Genomic DNA, 19,073 nt, shown 5'->3' with positions numbered 1-19,073 from the left:
GCACCACCTTGGCCACGCCCCATGCCCCACCCCCGGGGGCTGGGCAGGAGCTTTGCTGGGGACCTTGCCCTGGCTTAGGTGGCGGCTGTGGGCGGGCCCCTGGCCTTTCCAGCTCGGGCCTCCCCCAGCATTCTAGAGCCTGAAGCCACTGCCTTTGCTGCTGCCACTGCAGGGCTGTCACCTCTCCTTCTCAGCCTCTGACCACTTGCCGCACCCCACCCCCAACCCAGCTGCTCCTGTCACCTGGCCATGACCTCGGCCCCCCCAGGGACCCTGGCCCAGCCCTGAGCCCTGGAACCCCCATCCCCTCCCCTGGGCCATGGCCAACTCAGGCCTTCAGCTCCTGGGCTACTTCCTGGCCCTGGGTGGCTGGGTGGGCATCATTGCCAGCACAGCGCTCCCGCAGTGGAAGCAGTCCTCCTACGCAGGCGACGCCATCATCACCGCCGTAGGCCTCTACGAAGGGCTCTGGATGTCCTGCGCCTCCCAGAGCACCGGTCAGGTGCAGTGCAAGCTCTATGACTCGCTGCTTGCCCTGGAAGGTAGGCCTCATGCCCGCTGGGATGGGGAGGTGGGATATGGGGCTGGGAGGTCCGGAGCAAGCTTTCCCACGGTCTGCCGTCTGCACTGGGCTGCCCTCTCCAGCCCCTGCCTCCCGTGCACTCATGAAGATCCAGGCCAGCCTGGTGCCCTCCTGGGGGCAGGGGCTCTAGGTTCCAGCAGCCATGGGTCCACATGCCAGCTCTGCCACTGTAACCTTGAAGGAGTCACTGACCCTCTCTGTCCTCATCTGGAAAGGGGACTAGGACTTTCACAGGACTCTGGGTCAGAGGTGATGAGTGCCCGGCACTCAGAGGCTCTAAGTCAAGACCCTTCCCTCCATTTCTCTCCATACTCTGCAGACACACTCTGCGCACACACCTACTTGCCAGGCCTGCCATGTAGACAAGTATGCCGGCACTCGGGTACACGTACCCACACGCACAGACACACAGCCACACACGTGTACATGCACGTCCACACCCAGGCGCTTGGGCACACGGGTGGCTCTCCTCCCCCTGGGGTGTAGGGGTTGAGCCTGACAAGCTGGCTCGTAAACAGGCACCACTGCAGCTCTACCCCTGGCTGGGGGCCGACCCGCCCGCCCTCCGCCCCAGGGCCACACAGGCTTGAGCTGGGCTGCTGTCACATGGCCCCCGCCACTCTGGACCAGGCAGGTCATCTGGCCTCCCTCAGGGACCCAGATCCCCTGAGCTGCCCCCCAGGCCCGGGACTGACGCCGGCAGCAGGCACACAGCTACCATGGGTGACTCAAAGGGCACAGGGGAAGGTAACTAGAGTCGGAAAGGACAATGGGGGAGGCATCCCTGTCCAAGGGCCAACCTGGGCTGAGCTGGGCCTCAGACACCCTAGGTCCTCTTTCTGGTGAATCTGAAAGGCCTGAGGAGAAGCTGCCCCCCGCTGCCTGGGAGGGGTGGGCCCCAAAGGGAGGCGCCTGGCCAGAACGCAGCTGATGGGAGAACTCATACCACCCTGTCACCACACACTACCTGGAAGAACCTGCCAGGGAGAGCGAACGGTGGGGTTAAATGGTGAGGCGCAGCCTCCACACTCTGCCCTCACGCCCTGTAGTCACCTGAGCCCTCAGGATCCCCTCACACCTGCTGCAGGTAGTAGCCCAGGAGGAGCGTCCTGCTCTAGCTCCCGCCCCTCCCATCTTGGGCTCCTCCCACCCGCCCAGTTCTCCCGCCTCCCCGCTCAGTCCCTCCCGCCCCATCCAGGTCACATCCAGTCAGCGCGAGCCCTGATGGTGGTGGCCGTGCTCCTGGGCTTCGTGGCCATGGTCCTCAGTGTCATCGGTATGAAGTGCACCCGGGTCGGAGATAGCAACCCCATCGCCAAGGGCCGAGTGGCCATCGCTGGGGGTGTGCTCTTCCTCCTGGCGGGTGAGTGCCTGGCTCCTCCTCCATCCTCTTGACCGTGGCAGGTAGCCCCATCCTGGGGGGCCCTCTGGAGGCCAGAGCAGAGCTGAGACCCCCCGACCCTGTCCTTAGGCATCTGCACTTTGACGGCTGTCTCGTGGTATGCCACACTGGTGACCCAGGAGTTCTTCAACCCCAGCACACCCGTCAACGCTAGGTGAGCACCAGGGCATGGCTTGGGCCAGGGAACAGGCTGGGCCTCCCACTCCACCTCTTCTGGGACCACTGGCCTTTGTCCAGCAGGGCACTTGGAGGGGAAAACAGGGGACGGACGAGCCCCAGGTGCTGTCACTGAGAAGCTCTCTGGAGTGGGGAGCAGCTGTGGCTGGGCCCTGACCGCCACCCCAGTAGCTAAATGCCCTGGCTCTGGATTTAAATCCCAGCTCTGCATGGGCTGGCTGTGTGACTGGCAAGTTCCTTAACCTCTCTGTGCCTGGTTTCCTCCCCTGTAAAAGGCAGCTAGGACCAAGGATGGAGCTCAGTGTGGTTGTGAGGGTTCTGTGAGATGGTGCAGGTGAGGGACTTAGCACAGTGCCTGGGCTGTTATTTCTGTAGGAGGCACAGTGACTTTGGGCCGGAGAGATGAGGCTGGAAAAGTCCTAAGGGCAGATGGCAGAGGGCCTTGCAGCCATAGGAAGGTTTTTTTCCTGCGTCCTGGTGTGGAAGGCAGGACAGTCCCTCTGGCTGTGGTGTGCAGAATGGTGGGGAGGGAGCAAGGCCGGTAAGGTGCTGATGAAAAGGTCTGGAGCAGAGAGCTTGGGGCCGGGGGCCAGCAGTGGAGAGTAGGCCCAGAGATATTTAGGAGCTAGAGTGGTCAGGACTTGTAAGGCCAGGGTATGGGGGCCGAATAGGGGGCTCTGTGAAGGGCCTGGCCCCTCCCTTACCTCTCAGCTCTGCGGGGAGCAGAGAATGGGATAGTCTCAACCCCAAACAGCCCAACAGGCCTTGGGCCCTGGGGTGGAGGGAGAATGAGAAAAGAGATGCCTGGGCTGTTGCAGTCGGGAGGGCTCCCTGGAGGAGGCAGCAGAGTGGAGAGGGGGAGGAAATGAAGTCTTCAGGAGTGAGGTTCATTCCTGGGGCTGGCAGCTCTAGCCATGAAAACCTGCCAAGCAAGAGGTAGCTCTGTTCAGAGATGCCACGCTGGCGCTTGCTCCTGTCCCTTCAGCACTCCGCAAGGCTGCCTGAGTTGCAGGTCCTGTGTTGGGCCCTGGGGACATGGATGAATCCGGTGCTGTCTGCCCTCAAGTTGCTCCCCAGGGAGCCAGACAAACGAGGAACTGATCAGCCACCCAGTGAGAGTCAGCGCCAGGCGGCGAGCGGAGCGGGGTCAGGGGAAGCCTTCGGAGAAGGTGGCATCTGAACTGGGCCCTGGAGGCGGAGCACCGGAGGCGAGACGCTCCGGCAGGGGGCGCCTCGTGCAAAGGCACAGAGGTGGGGAGATCCGGGCGCTGCAGACGGGGCGCCGGGCTGGCCCGCTGGGCTTGTGCGTGGAGAGGCCGGAGTGCCAGGTGGAGCCGGCGGAGGAGACTGGCCTTCTCCAGAGGGCGGCGGGAGCCCGGCGGCGAGTTCCGTGGGCCAGACCGTGACCGAGAGAGGTGGCAGGACTGCCCCACTCCTCCTCTCCCTGACGGGCCTGGCGGGCCCCCCCACGCCCCCTCATCTGGCCGGAGGAGGAAAGGGGCTCGAGGCTGCGCGGAGCAGCCCAGCCTGAGCTGGGTCGCCCCGGGTGGTGTTGATGTGCTTGGGCAGGGGCGGGAGGAAGGATGAGCGCTCATCCCAACTTACCGGGCGAGTCCGAGGACACTTGTGAGGCCCCAGCCTCAGCTCCCCACGTCCAGCCCGCCCTCTGCTCTGCCAGGGCGGAGGCCGGGAGCCCCACGGGGAGGACGGGACGGGGCGGGGGCGCAGGCACACCTGATGGCGTCCTCCACCCCTTGCAGGTACGAGTTTGGTCCAGCCCTGTTTCTGGGCTGGGCCGCCGCCGGCCTGGCCATGCTGGGCGGCTCCTTCCTCTGCTGCACGTGCCAGGAGCCCGAGAGATCCAACAGCAGCCCGCAGCCCTACCGGCCCGGCCCCTCGGCGGCTGCCCGAGAGTATGTCTGAGCCCCGCGCAGCATCCGCCGGCCCCTGCCAGCACCCCGGGCGGGGCCAGGAGGGTGCAGGGTGTTCCCCCAGCTCGGTTAGGCTCTGAGCTACTTGTCCCCAACCCAGGCACCCACCCTGCGCTCTGAGACTCAGACCCAGACACTCAGAGAGAGGTGGGAGGCAGGCCCCAGCCCTCAGGCGCACACACATGGCCGGCACAGGTGCAAGCACGGGCACGGACCTGTCCACACCCCGGCCAGCTGCAGTCCCTTTCACGACCACTTATTTACTCACTGACAGGCTATGTGACTGTCTTCTCTGTGCTGGGCCTCGAGGACACAGCAGTAAAGACAAGCTGGGTGCCCAGTGCCGTGGGGTGACCAGAGCCCATCGCCTCCCCCGGCCCATGGGCTCCTCACAGCAACCCCAAAAAGGAGGCAGTGCCAGGGGACCAATGTCCCCGATTTACACACGAGGAAACAGGTTCAGAGAGACCAGGAGGCCTGGCCCTGCTGCCTCTGAATTCAGGTCTCGCAGTATGCCTAGCGCTGCATGGACACCCACACAGATGGCTAAGGCAGGCCATGTCACCCCTGCCCTGGAAATGGGCCCCAGTGGGGCTGCTGTGAGCCGCAATGGCCAGTCCCTGGGTCTGTGCCTGAACCCCATAGCCCCTGCCACCCCCCACTGCCTGCTGCTCCCCCCGCTAACCAGCTCTCCTCTCTTTTGACTTTCAGACCAGTTGTTAAATTGTCTGCCTCCACCAAGGGCCCCCTGGGTGTGTAATGTCCAGGTTCCCCAGCCTGGCTCTGTCCCCCTGCCACACCTAGACCGGGTGCTTGGTATCTTTTGGAAAGAAAAGTGACCATCCAGCCCTGAGTGTGGTGTCATTTGATCTGTCCCTGGTATGATGAGGGTGGGGCCTGGCTCAGAGAGGTCAGAGCCAGTCTCTGGGGTCCTTGGGCACAAAGAGAGGGAGACAGATCCAGTGTGGGTTACACAGCACATCCAAGCTGATCAGGAACCTCCCTACCTGTCCTTGGGTTGGCACCAGGACCTCCTTGATTGGAGACCCCCAGTCAAGGGAAAATTAACCCAGATCAGCCCCTGCCCTCATGCTCGGGCCTCTTCCATCCCAGACATCCTCCCGGGACCCTGAGTCTCTCTCTGGCCTCTGCCCTCTGTCTCTCCTGACTGGAAAGAGCTGACCACAGCTCTTGGAAAGAGCTGTCCCTTGCCTTCCCCTGCCCTCCTCAGCCAGCTCTGTCCTGGCTTCCTCCACCACCTGTCCTGGGACATCTCCCACCAAGTCACCAGATCCTAAGGACACAGCTCAGCCTTCTCCCCTGACATGCCTCTGAGAGGTGAAGTCAGACAAGATGATTATCGTACATGCACTCTCCAGGGGAAGGTAGGGGTGGGAGGGGAGAAGCAGATGGCAGAGCTGCTGTGGGATCATCCACAGGCGCCCCAGCGTGGCAGCGGCTGCACGTACACAGGGGCGTCTCAGGGGCTGGAGGGGGTGGGCACCTGAGCCCCGCCCCCCGGAACTATGAGCGAGAACTACAGAAGAGTGTCTCTGGGTGCCTGACGCTCTAAAGCAGCGGTTCTCGGCTCTGGGTGCGCACATTCGAGTCACCTGGGGAGCTGATGCCTAGCTCACCCCCCACCCCAGGCATCCCAACCTAATGGGACTGAGGTGGACCTGGGCATCTGAGGCCAGCAGCACTGAGGGCACTTCTGTGAGGCCTGAAGTTTGGGGCTTGGGGGGCCACATTTCTTGCCCCTCGGAGGGGGTCTCATGTACAAGAAGAGGCGGGACAGACAAGAGGAAGCCAGTTTCCCTCTGCCTTTCCTGGGACCAGGCCGTTTCATGAGATCCACACACCCTCTCAAGAAATAAACCCCTTTTGGCTGAAACAATTGTGCGTTTGATTTCTGTCACACACAGCCAGAAGAGCCCGGACTAATGCCAAATTTGGAACCTAGAAAGTGAGCGTCGCAGTGAGGGCTCCTGTTCCAGGTGTCGCTGAGCAGGTGGGGTGTGGAGCCCAGAGGCTGGCCTCTCTGTCCCAGGCGGGGGATTGGGACGCCCTCACTATCTGGTCAGGAGCGGTTGGCTGGGAAACCACGTGTCATCTCTTGCGGTTCAGGAACCACCAGAGGCTTGGGACTTGGTAGGAAAATGTCGGGATAGAGTGTGCTGGCTGCTTCAGAGATAGGCTGTGAGAGAGACAAGCTCTGGGCCAGCGGGCAGCATGAAGGCAGGATGGAAACAAGCTTCTGTGTGATCCTTCGTGAAGAGAAGACTTTTGTGGCTATGGCCAGAGATTGGAGAGCTGGAGAGTCAGCTGACCACTCACAACCCAATCAGTACACTGATTAACAACGGAATGGGGTCCTGGCAATGGGAGGATGCCTGGGAAAAGTTTAGAGTTTGCAGCTAGAAGAGTTTGGGAGGCCTGATCCCCTCCCCCCTGCCCCCGGTCTCTCCTCTTTCAAATGTCTACATCACGGTCACCTCGGCTGCCCACCTGTGACAGGGCCAACTGTCCAGCTCTCCTGTTTCCTGTCCCAGCCTCAAGGCTACAGGGCTGAGAGGAGACCCAGGAAGGTGGGTCAAAGGGCGTGATCCTAAAGCTTGTGCTGTTGTTTATTAGCAGAGTTCCTCCAAGAATGAAATTGGCAAGGCATAAAAGACGGTTTGGGGAGGGATATACCTGTGCCCTCAGCCCCGAAGGAAAGCCCAAGTACCGTGGCAACAGGTGTTCAGCTAAGGGGAGTGAACTGGGAGCTGGAGCAGCTGACCAGCGCACTCATCTATTGCCTGAACCTGAGAATATGGATAGGAACTGAATATCAGATGATGTCAAGGAATTATGGTTAATTTTGGGTTATATGTATTGTTCATTTTATGTGATAACGACACTGTGGTTATTATTTTTTTAAGCCTTGTCTGTCAGAGATGCACACTGAAACAATATAATGGCTGGATTTGCTTTAAAATACTCTAGGAATAGAAAGGTCAGGGGCAGGAGAAATTATAAAATAAGATTGGTAAATGCCAGTGGTACTTCGGGGTTCACTCTGCTCTTCTGTGCGCGTGTGTGCGTGTGTGTGCACAAATGAAAAAAATCTAAAGGTTAAAAATACATCTAAGTTTTACTGGTTGTATAATTTAGTATCCTCCCTGCTGACCACTGGAATAAAGGTGATCAATAGAGACTCTTGCTACTCAGAGCACAGTTCTCCAACCACAGGATTTGCATCCCCTGGAAACTTGTTAGAAATACAGAATCTCAGGCCCCACCCCAGACTAGGTGAAACAGATTCAGCATTTTAAGTAGACCTCCAGGTGACTCCTACACATACTGAAGTTTGGGCTAGGGAGAGCTGTGTGTTGCTTCTCCTTTTCTAGATTGCAACTGAGAGTTGCAACTGAGCTACCATTGAATACTGGATATAATGAAAGTGGTTCAATGGAAGATTTTGCCTAGAGTTGGCCAAGCTTATGGGGAACCACAACGAAACCTGATCCAGGCAACACTGGACATGGAGAATGGACAACACCCAAAGCAGTGCTTCCTGACCTTTTCTCCTCACAGAGCACATAAAAACAATATTTAATTCAATTTATGAGACTACTGCAGGCAGTTTTATTCTGGACACCAGTCTTGTTGAAAACAACTAAAAATGTGGAGGAAAGTGATTCACGTTGCTGTACAGCAGAAATTAACACAACATTGTAAATCAACTATACTTCAATAAAGTTTTTTTAAAAAGAAAAAAAATGTTGAGGAAAGGGTAAACAATCCTTCAAAGCATCAAAGGGCTGACACGATGCTATGGAATCACAGAGTCAAAACCTGAAGCACTGCCTCTCCCTCTCTGTGCAGTAGCCCATGTGGTCACCACAAAGCTGAAGAGTCCTTGGCTGGCAGGGTCAGAGATTAGTTACGTATAAGGGGATTGAACAAATAAGTAAATACACTGAAAATAATGGGAGCCAGGCTTCTCATTGTCAGAGAACGGATTTACAAAGATGGAAACGAGGAAGACTAGAATAAATCTTGTGGAGTTGGATTGGAATTGGAGGTATCTGGATGAACACGCAGCTTTTTATATATGTAGATAAATGTAGAACTAGATATAGTTGTGTGTGTATGTACATGTGTGCGATATACATACACAGAGCCTTCTGTAACCATGGATGTGGACCTGGAAAGATGGAGAGCTGACTGCACCACATTATTTTATATAAGGGACTTGAGCATCCGGGGATTTTCGGTATGGTTGTGGTTGGTGGGGGAGGGGGCTGGGTGTCCTGGAACCAATCCTTCATGGGTGCTGAGGGTCGACTGTACATGTATCTGTGAGCTCTATCCCCTAGACAGGCCAAGAACAATGAGCCCCAGGGGCAAACCCATATCTTGATTTCTGAATACCATTCTCTACTAAAAGGTAGCAGAACTCCAGGGAGAAATGGCTGATTCGAGGGCTGGGGTAAGGAAAGTACAAAATGAACTTGGATCATCTCGTTCCAGAAAGTAAGAACGTGCTCAAGGAATGATGGTGACATGTCTAAAGGATACAGAAGCCAGACGAAAGGGGTTCCCTCTGGCTTTATCTGAAACAATTTGAGTATCAAAGTAAATAATAACAGTAATGGGTTTTAACTCCATGAATAAAAAAATAAGAATCCACTAGTCCATATTGATATAAATAAATAAATAAGTGGGTAAGAAGAAAAAGCTCTACAGTAAAATGCCAAGTAATATGAGTAATTTATTAACTAAGAAGTACAAAATATTTAACTTTGCAGTGATGAACATGGCAGGCATATCTTAAGTGATAAGAGTTAACACCACGCGTAATCGGACAAGACAAAACTGTGTGTCCCGGGGCTTCCCTGGTGGCGCAGTGGTTAAGAATCTGCCTGCCAATGCAGGGGACACGGGTTCGAGCCCTGGTCTGGGAAGATCCCACATGCCGCGGAGCAACTAAGCCCGTGCGCCACAACTACTGAGCCTGCGCATCTGGAGCCTGTGCTCCGCAACAGGAGAGGCCGCGACAGTGAGAGGCCCGCGCACCGCGATGAAGAGTGGCCCCCGCTCACCGCAACTAGAGAAAGCCCTCGCACAGAAACGAAGACCCAACACAGCCATAAATAAATAAATAAATAAATAATAAATTTATAAAAAAAAAAAAAAAAAAAAAAAAAACTGTGTGTCCCTTGATATAATGCACTGAGAAGAACACAGCATCATTTATATGATATTCCTGCTAAAGGTGCGTAAACTGAGTCTACTTAAGATGGACAGATACAAATTGAGGTTATTCTACAAAATAACTGCCAGTACCCTTGAAAACTGTCAAAGTTATGAAAGACAGCAAAGACCGAGGAGACTGAAGAGATATTACAGCTACATGCAATGAATGATCCTGGATTGGATTCTGGACCTATAAAGGACATTCTTGGGACAACCAGTGAAATTTGAATGGTGTCTGTGGTTGAGATGATAGTACTATATCAAAGTTAGTTCACTGTGAACAGATAGTTTTGTAGGACATTGTCCTTGTATTTTAGGAAATCACACACAAGTACTAGAAGAATAATGAGGCATCAGGAAAAAAATATGCATAAATACATATGAAGAAAGAGTCACAAGGCAAATCGTTGCAGTATAATATTAATTGGGCAATCTAAGTGAAGGGCATGCAGGAATGCTTTGACCTATTCTTGCAATTTTTCTCTAAAGTTTGAAATTATCTCAAGATTGAAAGTTTTTTTTAAAAAAGTCTAAGGGAAAGATAGAATACTGGAAAGCCACTCTTCTAAGAGGGCACTTGAAAATGCCTCCAAAGATGGAGATGGAAATGAAAGCTTTGAACTCACCTATGATGAAAACAAACAAAATCTTTATTTCACCTTCATTTCTGAGAGATGATTTTGCTGGGTATATAATTCTGGGTTGACTTCTCCCATCCTTTTCAGTACTTAATAGATGTCATGCTAGTGCTTTCTAGCTTATGTAGTTTTTAAATGAAAACCCTGCTGTAGTTCTTATTTTTGCTCCTTTGTTTCTCTCTGGCTGCTTGTCATATTTTCTCCATCCCTGGTTTTCAGAAGTTTGACCATGAAGTGCCTGGGTGTGTTTTTGCCTCTGTGTTCATTTTGCTTGGGGTTTTCTGAGCTTCCCGGATCTGTGGTTTGTTACCACAGACTTTGGAAAAATTGAAGCCATTATTTTCCCAAACATTTCTTCTGCTACATTTTTCCTGTCTTCATCTGCTACTTCAGTCACATGCTTGATATTGTGTCACAGCTCTTCGATAGTCCGTTCTGTTTTTTCCATGTTTTTCTCTGTTTCGTTTGTCTAATTTCTACCAACTTATCAAGTTCATGACTTTTTCCTCTGCTGTGTCATCATTTGATAAGCACATCTAATCAATTCCTCATTTCTGATGATAGTGGGCTGCTGATACCTTGTGCTTACTTTGAGACCTGGAATCCAGAGTTTTTCTTAGTGTTCCTGAGCTTCAGCATTCAACACTTCCTGCATGCCTGCACAAGAGGGAATCTGCCTCCATGCTCTTGCCCCTTCCCCAGCAGCAGCTTGCCAGTTGCTCACTTTATGACGCAAGGCTCATGTTGGTGGCAGGGAGTTTTTCTCAGTTCTGCTTCAGCCTTAGTCATAGACAGGCCCTGTGCACATGAGCATCTGAACTCTGCCTTGTAATGACAGTGGGGCTTGCGGGGGAGGGAGTTTCCTGCCCTCCCATCAGGCAGCAGACTTCTGTTTTGTATCTATTCAGGATCCTAGTAATGGGTTTCCTACTTTTCTCTAGTGTCAGGCAGCTTTTACTTCTCCCCCATCTCAGAGGTAGGCAGCCTTGGTTGGTTTAGGACTTCTTTCTTTGCTTTTCATTCCTTTTTTATCTCCTAATATTCCAAATGGGATCATTATCTTCGGCTTGTTAGTGCAGGTCTGTTGCTTGTGAATGTTCTCCATTTTTGTCTCAAAATGTCTTTTTTTCATCTTCATATCCTACTGTGTATAGAATCCTAAGTTGACAATTATTTTCTTTCAGGTCGCTGAAGATATCATTTTACTACTCTGAAACTATAATTTTACTATTTTCTGGTATCCATTGTTTCTGTTGAGGAATGAAATAGCTTAAATGTCTCTCCTCTGAAAGTAATTTTTTTTCCCCTGGTTCCTTGTAATATATCCTCTTTTGCTTTTTTTAAAAAAAAAATTGTGGTACAATTTTTGATGTGTTTAGGTGTGGATTTCTTTTTATTTAACCTCTTTGGGATTCTTGACTCTTTCTTTTGGTGTTTCCCCCTCTCCCCACCCCAGTCATTTCTGACTGAGTCTCAGCCATTATCTCTTCAATTTTCTCATTTTTTCTTTCTTCTGTGACTCCAGTTACAGACTGGTTGATTTTCTTACTATATTCTCTATCTCTTAGGTTTTAGCCTCTATTTTCCACATTTTTTATTTTCTGTACTTCATTACAGATGATTTCCTTCAACTATCACTCAGTTAACTAATTTTATTTTATTTATTATTTTTTTAAGTTTTATTTTTTGGCCACGCTACGTGGCTTGCACAACCTTAGTCCCCCGACCAGGGATGGAACCCAGGCCCTTGGCAGTGAAAGCACTGAGTCCTAACTACTGGACCACCAGGGAATTCCCTAATTTTATCTTCAACTGTGTTTAATCAGCTTCTGAACCTGTCCATTGATTTCTTCGGTGTATTGTATTTTTATGTTCTCAGATTTCCACCTGGTTAATCTTTTAAAATCTGCTGTGTCAATTTAAACAGTCTCTGGTTCCCTTCTTTATTAGTTTGCCAGGACTGCTACAACAGATTACCATACACTGGCTGGCTTAAACAACAGAAATTTATTTTCCCACCTTCTTGGAGGCTGAAAGTTCATGATCTAGGTGTCAGAGTTGGTTTCACTCTGAAGCTTCTCTCTTTAGATTGTAGAAGGCTTTCTTCTTCTGGTGCCTTCATGGTCCTTCCTTGTGTGTGTCCATGTCTTAATCTCCTCTTCTTATACGGACATCAGGTATATTGGATTAAGCCTCACCTCAGTGATCTCATTTAACCTTACCTCTTTAAAGACTCTATGGCCCAATAAGTCACATTTGGCAGTACTGGGGTTAGGATTTAAATCCATGAATTTGGGTTGGAGAGGGTCACAATTCAGCCCATAACACCTTCTAAAATGTTCAAGTTTCTCCTTTTATCTAATGAACATAGTAAATATAGTTGCTTTACATTCTGTGTCTGATATTTTTGGTATTTGGGCTTCCTGTGGGTCTTTTTCCATTGTCTGCTGTTTCTGCTGGTCCTTGTTCATGATGACTTGTTTCCTTGTAGACCCAGTTATCTTTGAATATATGCTTGATTTGGCACTTGGAAAATATCTGTAGAAATAATTCAAAGCCTAGGATTATATAATTTTCCACAAATAATATTTTATTTGCTTTAGCTTGGTGCCTGGGGTGGGGGGAGTAGAACCAGCAATTCAGGATCACCTTTATCCAAGTTTAGGGCTTGAGATTTCTGGGCCCCCACCTGACTCCAAGTCAGGTTGCAATCTATGTGAGGGTTGGTTTAATTTACTACCACGGTACAACCATTCAAAGTCCTCCACTCAAATCATGGGGTAGTGTACAAGGGTTTGCACAATTGGTGGGCCCAGACTCCAAATTTTTCCCTCTAGCACAGTACAGCTGCCTCTTCCAGACCAGCAAACATTTAAACTTCCAGATCAGCTGACAATCAGTGGGTAAGAGCTTTTATAGGTGAAGGGAGGGGGCTACTTGCAGAAACAGCACAGTCAGCTCTGACAGTCATCTTGAAATTGGTCATCAAGAGCAATGGTCTGATCAGCGTCATCTTGATTAAGTAGAGTTAGTCTTCAGTTCCAGGGTCGGTTTCTTCCCATTTCCCTGAGGCCAGTTCTTGGAATTGTGGCAGCTTACGTTATTTGCCTAGTGTTCTTGGCCGTCTTCAGCAGAAGAGTTGGTCCAACGTTACCAGAAGTGGAAGAGTCATCTTGGCAGAGTGCCCTCACATAATTTTAGAATACATTTAAAAATTATTACTCAAGTAGAACATTTTTATTATTTCCTGTTCTGTAAAAGTGATTGTTCATGACAATCAAAATTAACAAAAAAAATTAGATGTTAAAATACCACAGTTGGTTTAAAATTATTATATCACCTCCTTTTTAAAAAAATTTTGTTTTAATTTAAATACATACTCCAAAAATTGTATAATGAGCACATGAATCTTGCTTTGTGATATTTTTACAAAAATGGGAAAGAAAGATGATGTACAAATGAAAAAGCCTTTAAATATTGGTTGTTTCCACTGAAGTTTTTCTTCCTTAGGCCATCTAACTTCCCTTTGTACAGAATCTGACAATCACTGTAAGACCCTAAAACTATTGAATAGTTTTGTTTCAAGGCTACTCTTCTCTATATCTTTCCTCGGCATCTTTACCATCATGTTTCAATTTTTTATTGTGGTACAATACACATAACAAAATTTACTGTCTAAACCATTTTAAAGTGTACAGTCCAGTGCTATTAAGTATATTCATATTGTGCAAACATTGTTACCACCCATCTCCAAAATTCTTTCCATCTTGCAAAACTGAAATTCTATACCTATTATGCAATAACTCTTCATTACCACTATTCTATTTTCTGTCTGCGATTTTGTCTAATCTAAGTACCTCATATAAATGAAATCATACAGAATCTGTCCTTTTGTGATATGTTGGATATAGGATTCTTGGATGACAGTTTTTTCTTTTAGCACTTTTAATATATCAGCTACTGTCTTCTGCCTCCAAAGTTTCTGAGAAATCTTCTGATAATCTTATTGAGAATCCCTTGTACGTAATGAATTGCTTTTTTCTTGTTGATTTCAAGATTCGTTGTCTTTTTCTTTTGACAGTTTGTTTTTAGTATGTCTTGGTGTGGGTCTTTTTTAGTTCATCTTGGAGTTTGTTAAGCTTCTTGTATGGTTATATTCACGTATTCCATCAAATTTTGGACACTTTCAGCCATTATTTTTTCAGACATTCTCTTTGCCCCTTTTCCTCCTCCTTCTGGAACTCCCACAATGTATGTGTCTGTCAGTCTGCTTGATGGTGACCCACAAAGTCCCTTAGGCTCTGTCCACATTTCTTCAAATTTTTTTTTCTGTTTCTCAGACTCAATAATTTCCATTCTCCTATCTTCAAGTTCACTGATTCTTTCTGCTGCCTGCTCAAATCTGCCTGAGTCCCTTTAGTGAATACTTTCAGTTATTGTGATTTCCAGCTGTAGAACTTTTTGGTTTCTTTTTATGTTTTCTATCTTGTTACTGGTATTTGTTTTGTTTATACTTTGTTTACTTGACTTTCTCCACATCTTTCTTTAGTTCTATGAGCATCTTGAAACATTTGTTCTAAAATCCTTGTCTAGTAGATCTGCCACTAGGTCATTCTCAGGGATAGTTTCTGTTGGTTTCTTTTCTTTCCTTTGGACCATATTTTCCTTTTTCTTTGTATGCCTTATGATTTGTTATTGTTGTTAAAAACTTGACACTGAATCTAATAATGTGGTAACCCTGGAAATCAGGTTGTCTCTCTTCTCCAGAGTTTGCTGTATTGTTTTGTCTCTTTTGCTCTAGGCTGTCCCTGGGCCATCAGCTTGAGGTGTAAATTTAAGGTATTTTCAGGTCTCTTCTCAGCCTGTGCATGTGCAGTGACTTTCTAATTTCCCCCATATATGTGATTGCTTTTGATTGTCCTAGTCTTTAATGTCTGGCTTGCAAAAGGGGAAAAAGACTAAAATGAAGAGGCGGTAGGCACCAGCCGTTTATATCCCCTTAAGTCACTTCAGCTGGAGGGGAGGGGCTTGCAAAAGCAGGGGTAAGTGCAACAACAATGGCTGCTGTGTTTGCATCTCCTTCATCAGAAGCAGCTGATTAGTCAGAAAACAGAGCCCCAGTATTTGGGGGATGGGGTCCTTATTGCTCACCCTGGCTGCTGCAAGATATGTGCAAGGTGCTCCAGGAACATGTGCACGACTGCCTGCCATGGGGCTGAGCTGGGTGGGGGATGGGTAGCCTCAGCTGAACTAAGAGCTAAAATTCCCCAAATTAATCTCAATTTACTATAAGTCTTCCCTGGACGTTGCAAGCCTTCAATAGACTCCACAGCACCAAAATAGTTACATCAGACCAATATTACCTGTGTACTGGTTGTTGAAGTTAGGGGGATGGATTCCTGGTGCTTCATATGCAGCCATCTTCCCAGAATCCTTACCTCCTTACTTTTCTGTGATGCTCATGATGTTAGTCTGGGTTCTCGAGTAGACTCCCAAATAGGATTAAAATGCAAGGATTTTATTAGGGAAACACCTTTCAAAAAATAGGGGAGGGAGCTAGGGGAGCCATCAAGCCTAAGTGAAGGAATATTGGGTAGCAGAATCATAGACTACCATGCAGCCTAAGGGAAGTTTGGCAAAGGCCATCATGGGTGTCCTCAAGCCAAAGTTGGCTGTCAGAGGAGTTCCATGTCTTCCAGGAACAGGACTGCTTTAGAATCTCTGCTGAGCCTACTCCTTGGCTTGGGAGCACTTGGAAAGCATGGCCACAGGACAAATGTGGTAGATTTCAGAGCAAAGCATCTTGGATCAATTATATTATCTGTAGTTAGAGATCTACAAGTCATAATCTCATGGCCACCACAATTTGTTTACAATTTTCAGAGCTCTTATCTAAGTTGATCCTTAAAATATTCCTGTAATAAGTCAACATTTACTGAGCACTAACGAAATGTAAGGTATTCTCACTTAATCTTTGCAATAAATTTAGGGAGCAGGTACTATTTCTCTTTAAGATTTTAAAAGCTCATCCTCCCCTGCATTTGGATTAGGCAGTTTGATGGTGGGATCCAGGAATCTGTTGATTTTCTTGTGGGTGGTCCACAGACCTTACTTTGAGAAACACTTCAATGTTCAGTACTGAATGTGGTAGCTCCAAATGGAAGCTCTGGGGGTGAAGTTTCACTGGCAGGACTGGAACTCAGGTTTTCTGACTCAAAATCACTTTCCATCCTGGTGTCTCAAATCTATGAAAATTGAATTTTATGCAATTTTATGCAAAGGGTAAATGAGGCATTTGGTTGCACTATAATCATAAAGCTCTTCTTGGTTGGCTCCTTTTCCCTCAACCCCACATAAACATGTCTCATCCTAAAAGACCCTTCCCTCAGATTTATCTCTGGAGTGACCAGAACTCCCATTCTGGTCATTCTAGGGCAGTCCTTTCATCCCAGTGTAATTGACAACCAAATCCCTTTCACTCTCAAGAGCATCCTAGTTAGCTAACACATAAATTATATGGTCTAACATAACTAGTTTATCTGCTCTTCCAGCAGCAGCCCTTGCTTCCTTCATCCCACTTCCCAACTTCGACACAGAGTTTTTACTCTGTACTCTTTTGTTACAGATCCTGGGATATAGCAGAACAAACAAAAATCTCTGCCCTAAAGATTACTGTCTAGCAAAGACAGAAAATATGCAATTTTGATTAGCAAATGATTATATATATTATGGAGAACAATCAAGCAGGGGAAGGTAGTCAAGAGATCTGGACATGGAGGGGGCTGCTATTTTAAACAGAGTGGTCAGGGAAGGCTTTCCTATTCCTTCCCCAAAATAACAGAGGGAGAACGCCATTTATAATACTAGTGTTCTCTGGGGAAACAGTCTTCCTGTCAAGAGGCAGAAGTGTAAAGGCCTTGAGGTGGGAATGTGCTGGCACATTCAAGGAAAAGGAGGCCGAGGTTGGAAGGGAGTAAATCAGGGGGAGAGCAGTGAAAGTGGGAGTGGGACAAATGGGGACACACTGTGAAGCCTCTTGCAGGATGCTGGCTTTTGTTTGTAAGAAAGAATGGAAACCTCTAAGGTTTTGAGCAGAGAAGTGACCCAAAGTCTGACATGGCTTTTAAGAGGACAGACACCCTGGCTGCTATGTTGAGGACTGGAGAGGGGTGGGACAGGAAAAGGAAGGTAGCAGGGAGCTCACCTAGCAGGTACTACAATAATCCAAGTGAGAGATGACACAGGTCTTGGACCCATGTGGACGGAGGTGGTGAGAAGTGGTCAAATTCTGGATATAGCAAAGGCAGAATCAACAGGGTTTGCAGACCCATTGGATGTGGAGTGTTCTAAAAAATGAGAAGTCGGGATAGACTCTGAGGGTTTTGGCTGGGACCTGTAAGGATGAACTGGCTGTTGCTGAGATGGGGAAGGCTGTGGCAGGAGCAGCCCTAGTCACCCCTCAACCTGCTGAGTCTGGGGCCACCCATTTCCACAGGGCTGCTCTCACCCTTAGTCTCCCTGTCACTAAGGCCAGTGGACACTTTTCAGCCTCCACCTTCTTGGACCTTTTGGTTTTGATGCCAGCTGAATCACTTTGTTCTCCAGGATTCTGTGACGTCCCCCTTCCTGGTTTCCCCACATCTCTGGGCCTCCACAGATGCTCTGATGTGATTTCCTCCATGACCAGCCTTCAATAGCCACCTGATGAGCATCAAACGTTCAGCCTCAGCCTACACCTCACTCCTTAGCTCCAAATCTGCTTCCCACATACTCACTATGGATGCCCCAGACAACTCAAACTCTGTATATCTGAAACCAAACAGACCCCTCCCCTTTGTGCTTTCTCTACTCCGCCAAGTGGCACCATCTGTATCACCACTCTGCACTCAGGCCCCCTTCTTCCCGCTTCCTCACTCCACATTCAACTAGTCACCTCAATCTGTCAACCCCATTTCCGAGAACATCTCAAATTTGATGTTCTTTCCTACTGCCTTATCTATGGTCTCATCTTATCTGGACTTCTATAGCAATGTCCAAATTGGCCACTCTTTTGTCCCAGAGTAATCTAAAATGAAAATCATTCTATTTAAAAATCACCCACAGAAATTCCCTGGTGGTCCAGTGGTTAGGACTCCATGCTTTCACTGCTGAGGGCCCGGGTTTGATCCCTGGTCAGGGAACTGAGATCCCTGCAAGTTGCGCCTTGCCAAAAAGGTATAAATAAAAATCATCCAGACCCCCTATCACCAGCTTCTCAGCCCAGACAGAAGGGCTGTATAGCTGGCTGCCCCGAACCAGTAACAAGTACTAAAACATCACTTGGATAAGGTGTGTGAATATTGTGCAAGTTGACTCACTTCTTTGTATCATTTATGCCTTTAAAACCAGGCAGCCAGACTGACAGGATGTAAGCAGGCCTTCCAATATCTGAGGCACCATTCAGAGCAGGGAGAGGCAGAATTCCTAACAAAAAAGCTCCTTCCCCAGCCACAAGCCAGCTTACCAGCCTTCGTGCCAGACTAATCCTTCCACCAGCAGAACCTCAGGCCTAAGCCTGTCACGGGCTACACGTGCCTGTTCATCTCTACCAGATTCCCATTCACTGCCACTACAGTTCCCATTAGCTCTCCCCTGCTCCTCATCGATCCAACACTGCTCCCCCTTCCCAAACCCTCCATTGTGACCTCTGGGTTCAGTCACCGGCTTTTTCTCTGAATGTTCTCTTACTCTAACCAGACTCCTGCCTAGGACGCTACTTCCCTTGGAGCCCTTTCGGTGATGATTCTTTTCTTCTTCAACACCAAGTACTGCGGTGTCTGGTACACCAGTCTATTACACCACTGCCACTTCTAAACACAAATTTTCTTGAAGTCCATGCTTTCAAGCTAAGCCCACTATCCAGCAACCCCAAGGCCTCAAAAGCTGGCCAGAATGATCCAGAATTAGTCTCTAGACAGCAGTCATTAACTATTCCGCAAAGGAAGCCAAAGGGCATTTTAATAAGACATTATAAAACAACAGCCAGAACAGGCTTAGGTTACAAGGGTGCCGAAAACAAAATGAATGTCACTGACCTCTATGTTCTTTAAGCAGACTTC

General features: G+C 48.9%; 1 protein-coding gene across 1 annotated transcript; it reads left to right on the top strand.

The window, feature by feature from the left end:
• Positions 1 to 319: 319 nt before the first annotated feature.
• Positions 320 to 4,901, top strand: CLDN19 (claudin 19; the record flags this gene model as incomplete). The annotated part of the gene is made up of 5 exons (XM_079697531.1): positions 320 to 542; positions 1,782 to 1,946; positions 2,055 to 2,139; positions 3,923 to 4,075; positions 4,805 to 4,901. The coding sequence occupies 5 exons, from the start codon at positions 320 to 322 to the stop codon at positions 4,851 to 4,853; spliced, it is 675 nt and encodes a 224-aa protein (XP_079553657.1). The 3' UTR covers positions 4,854 to 4,901.
• Between the last annotated feature and the right edge of the window lie 14,172 nt (positions 4,902 to 19,073).

This window comes from Hyperoodon ampullatus, assembly GCF_949752795.1.
Source record: "Hyperoodon ampullatus genome assembly, chromosome: 2".
Taxonomy (NCBI): Eukaryota; Metazoa; Chordata; class Mammalia; order Artiodactyla; family Ziphiidae; genus Hyperoodon; species Hyperoodon ampullatus.
This window is presented reverse-complemented; position numbering and strand designations above follow the sequence as displayed.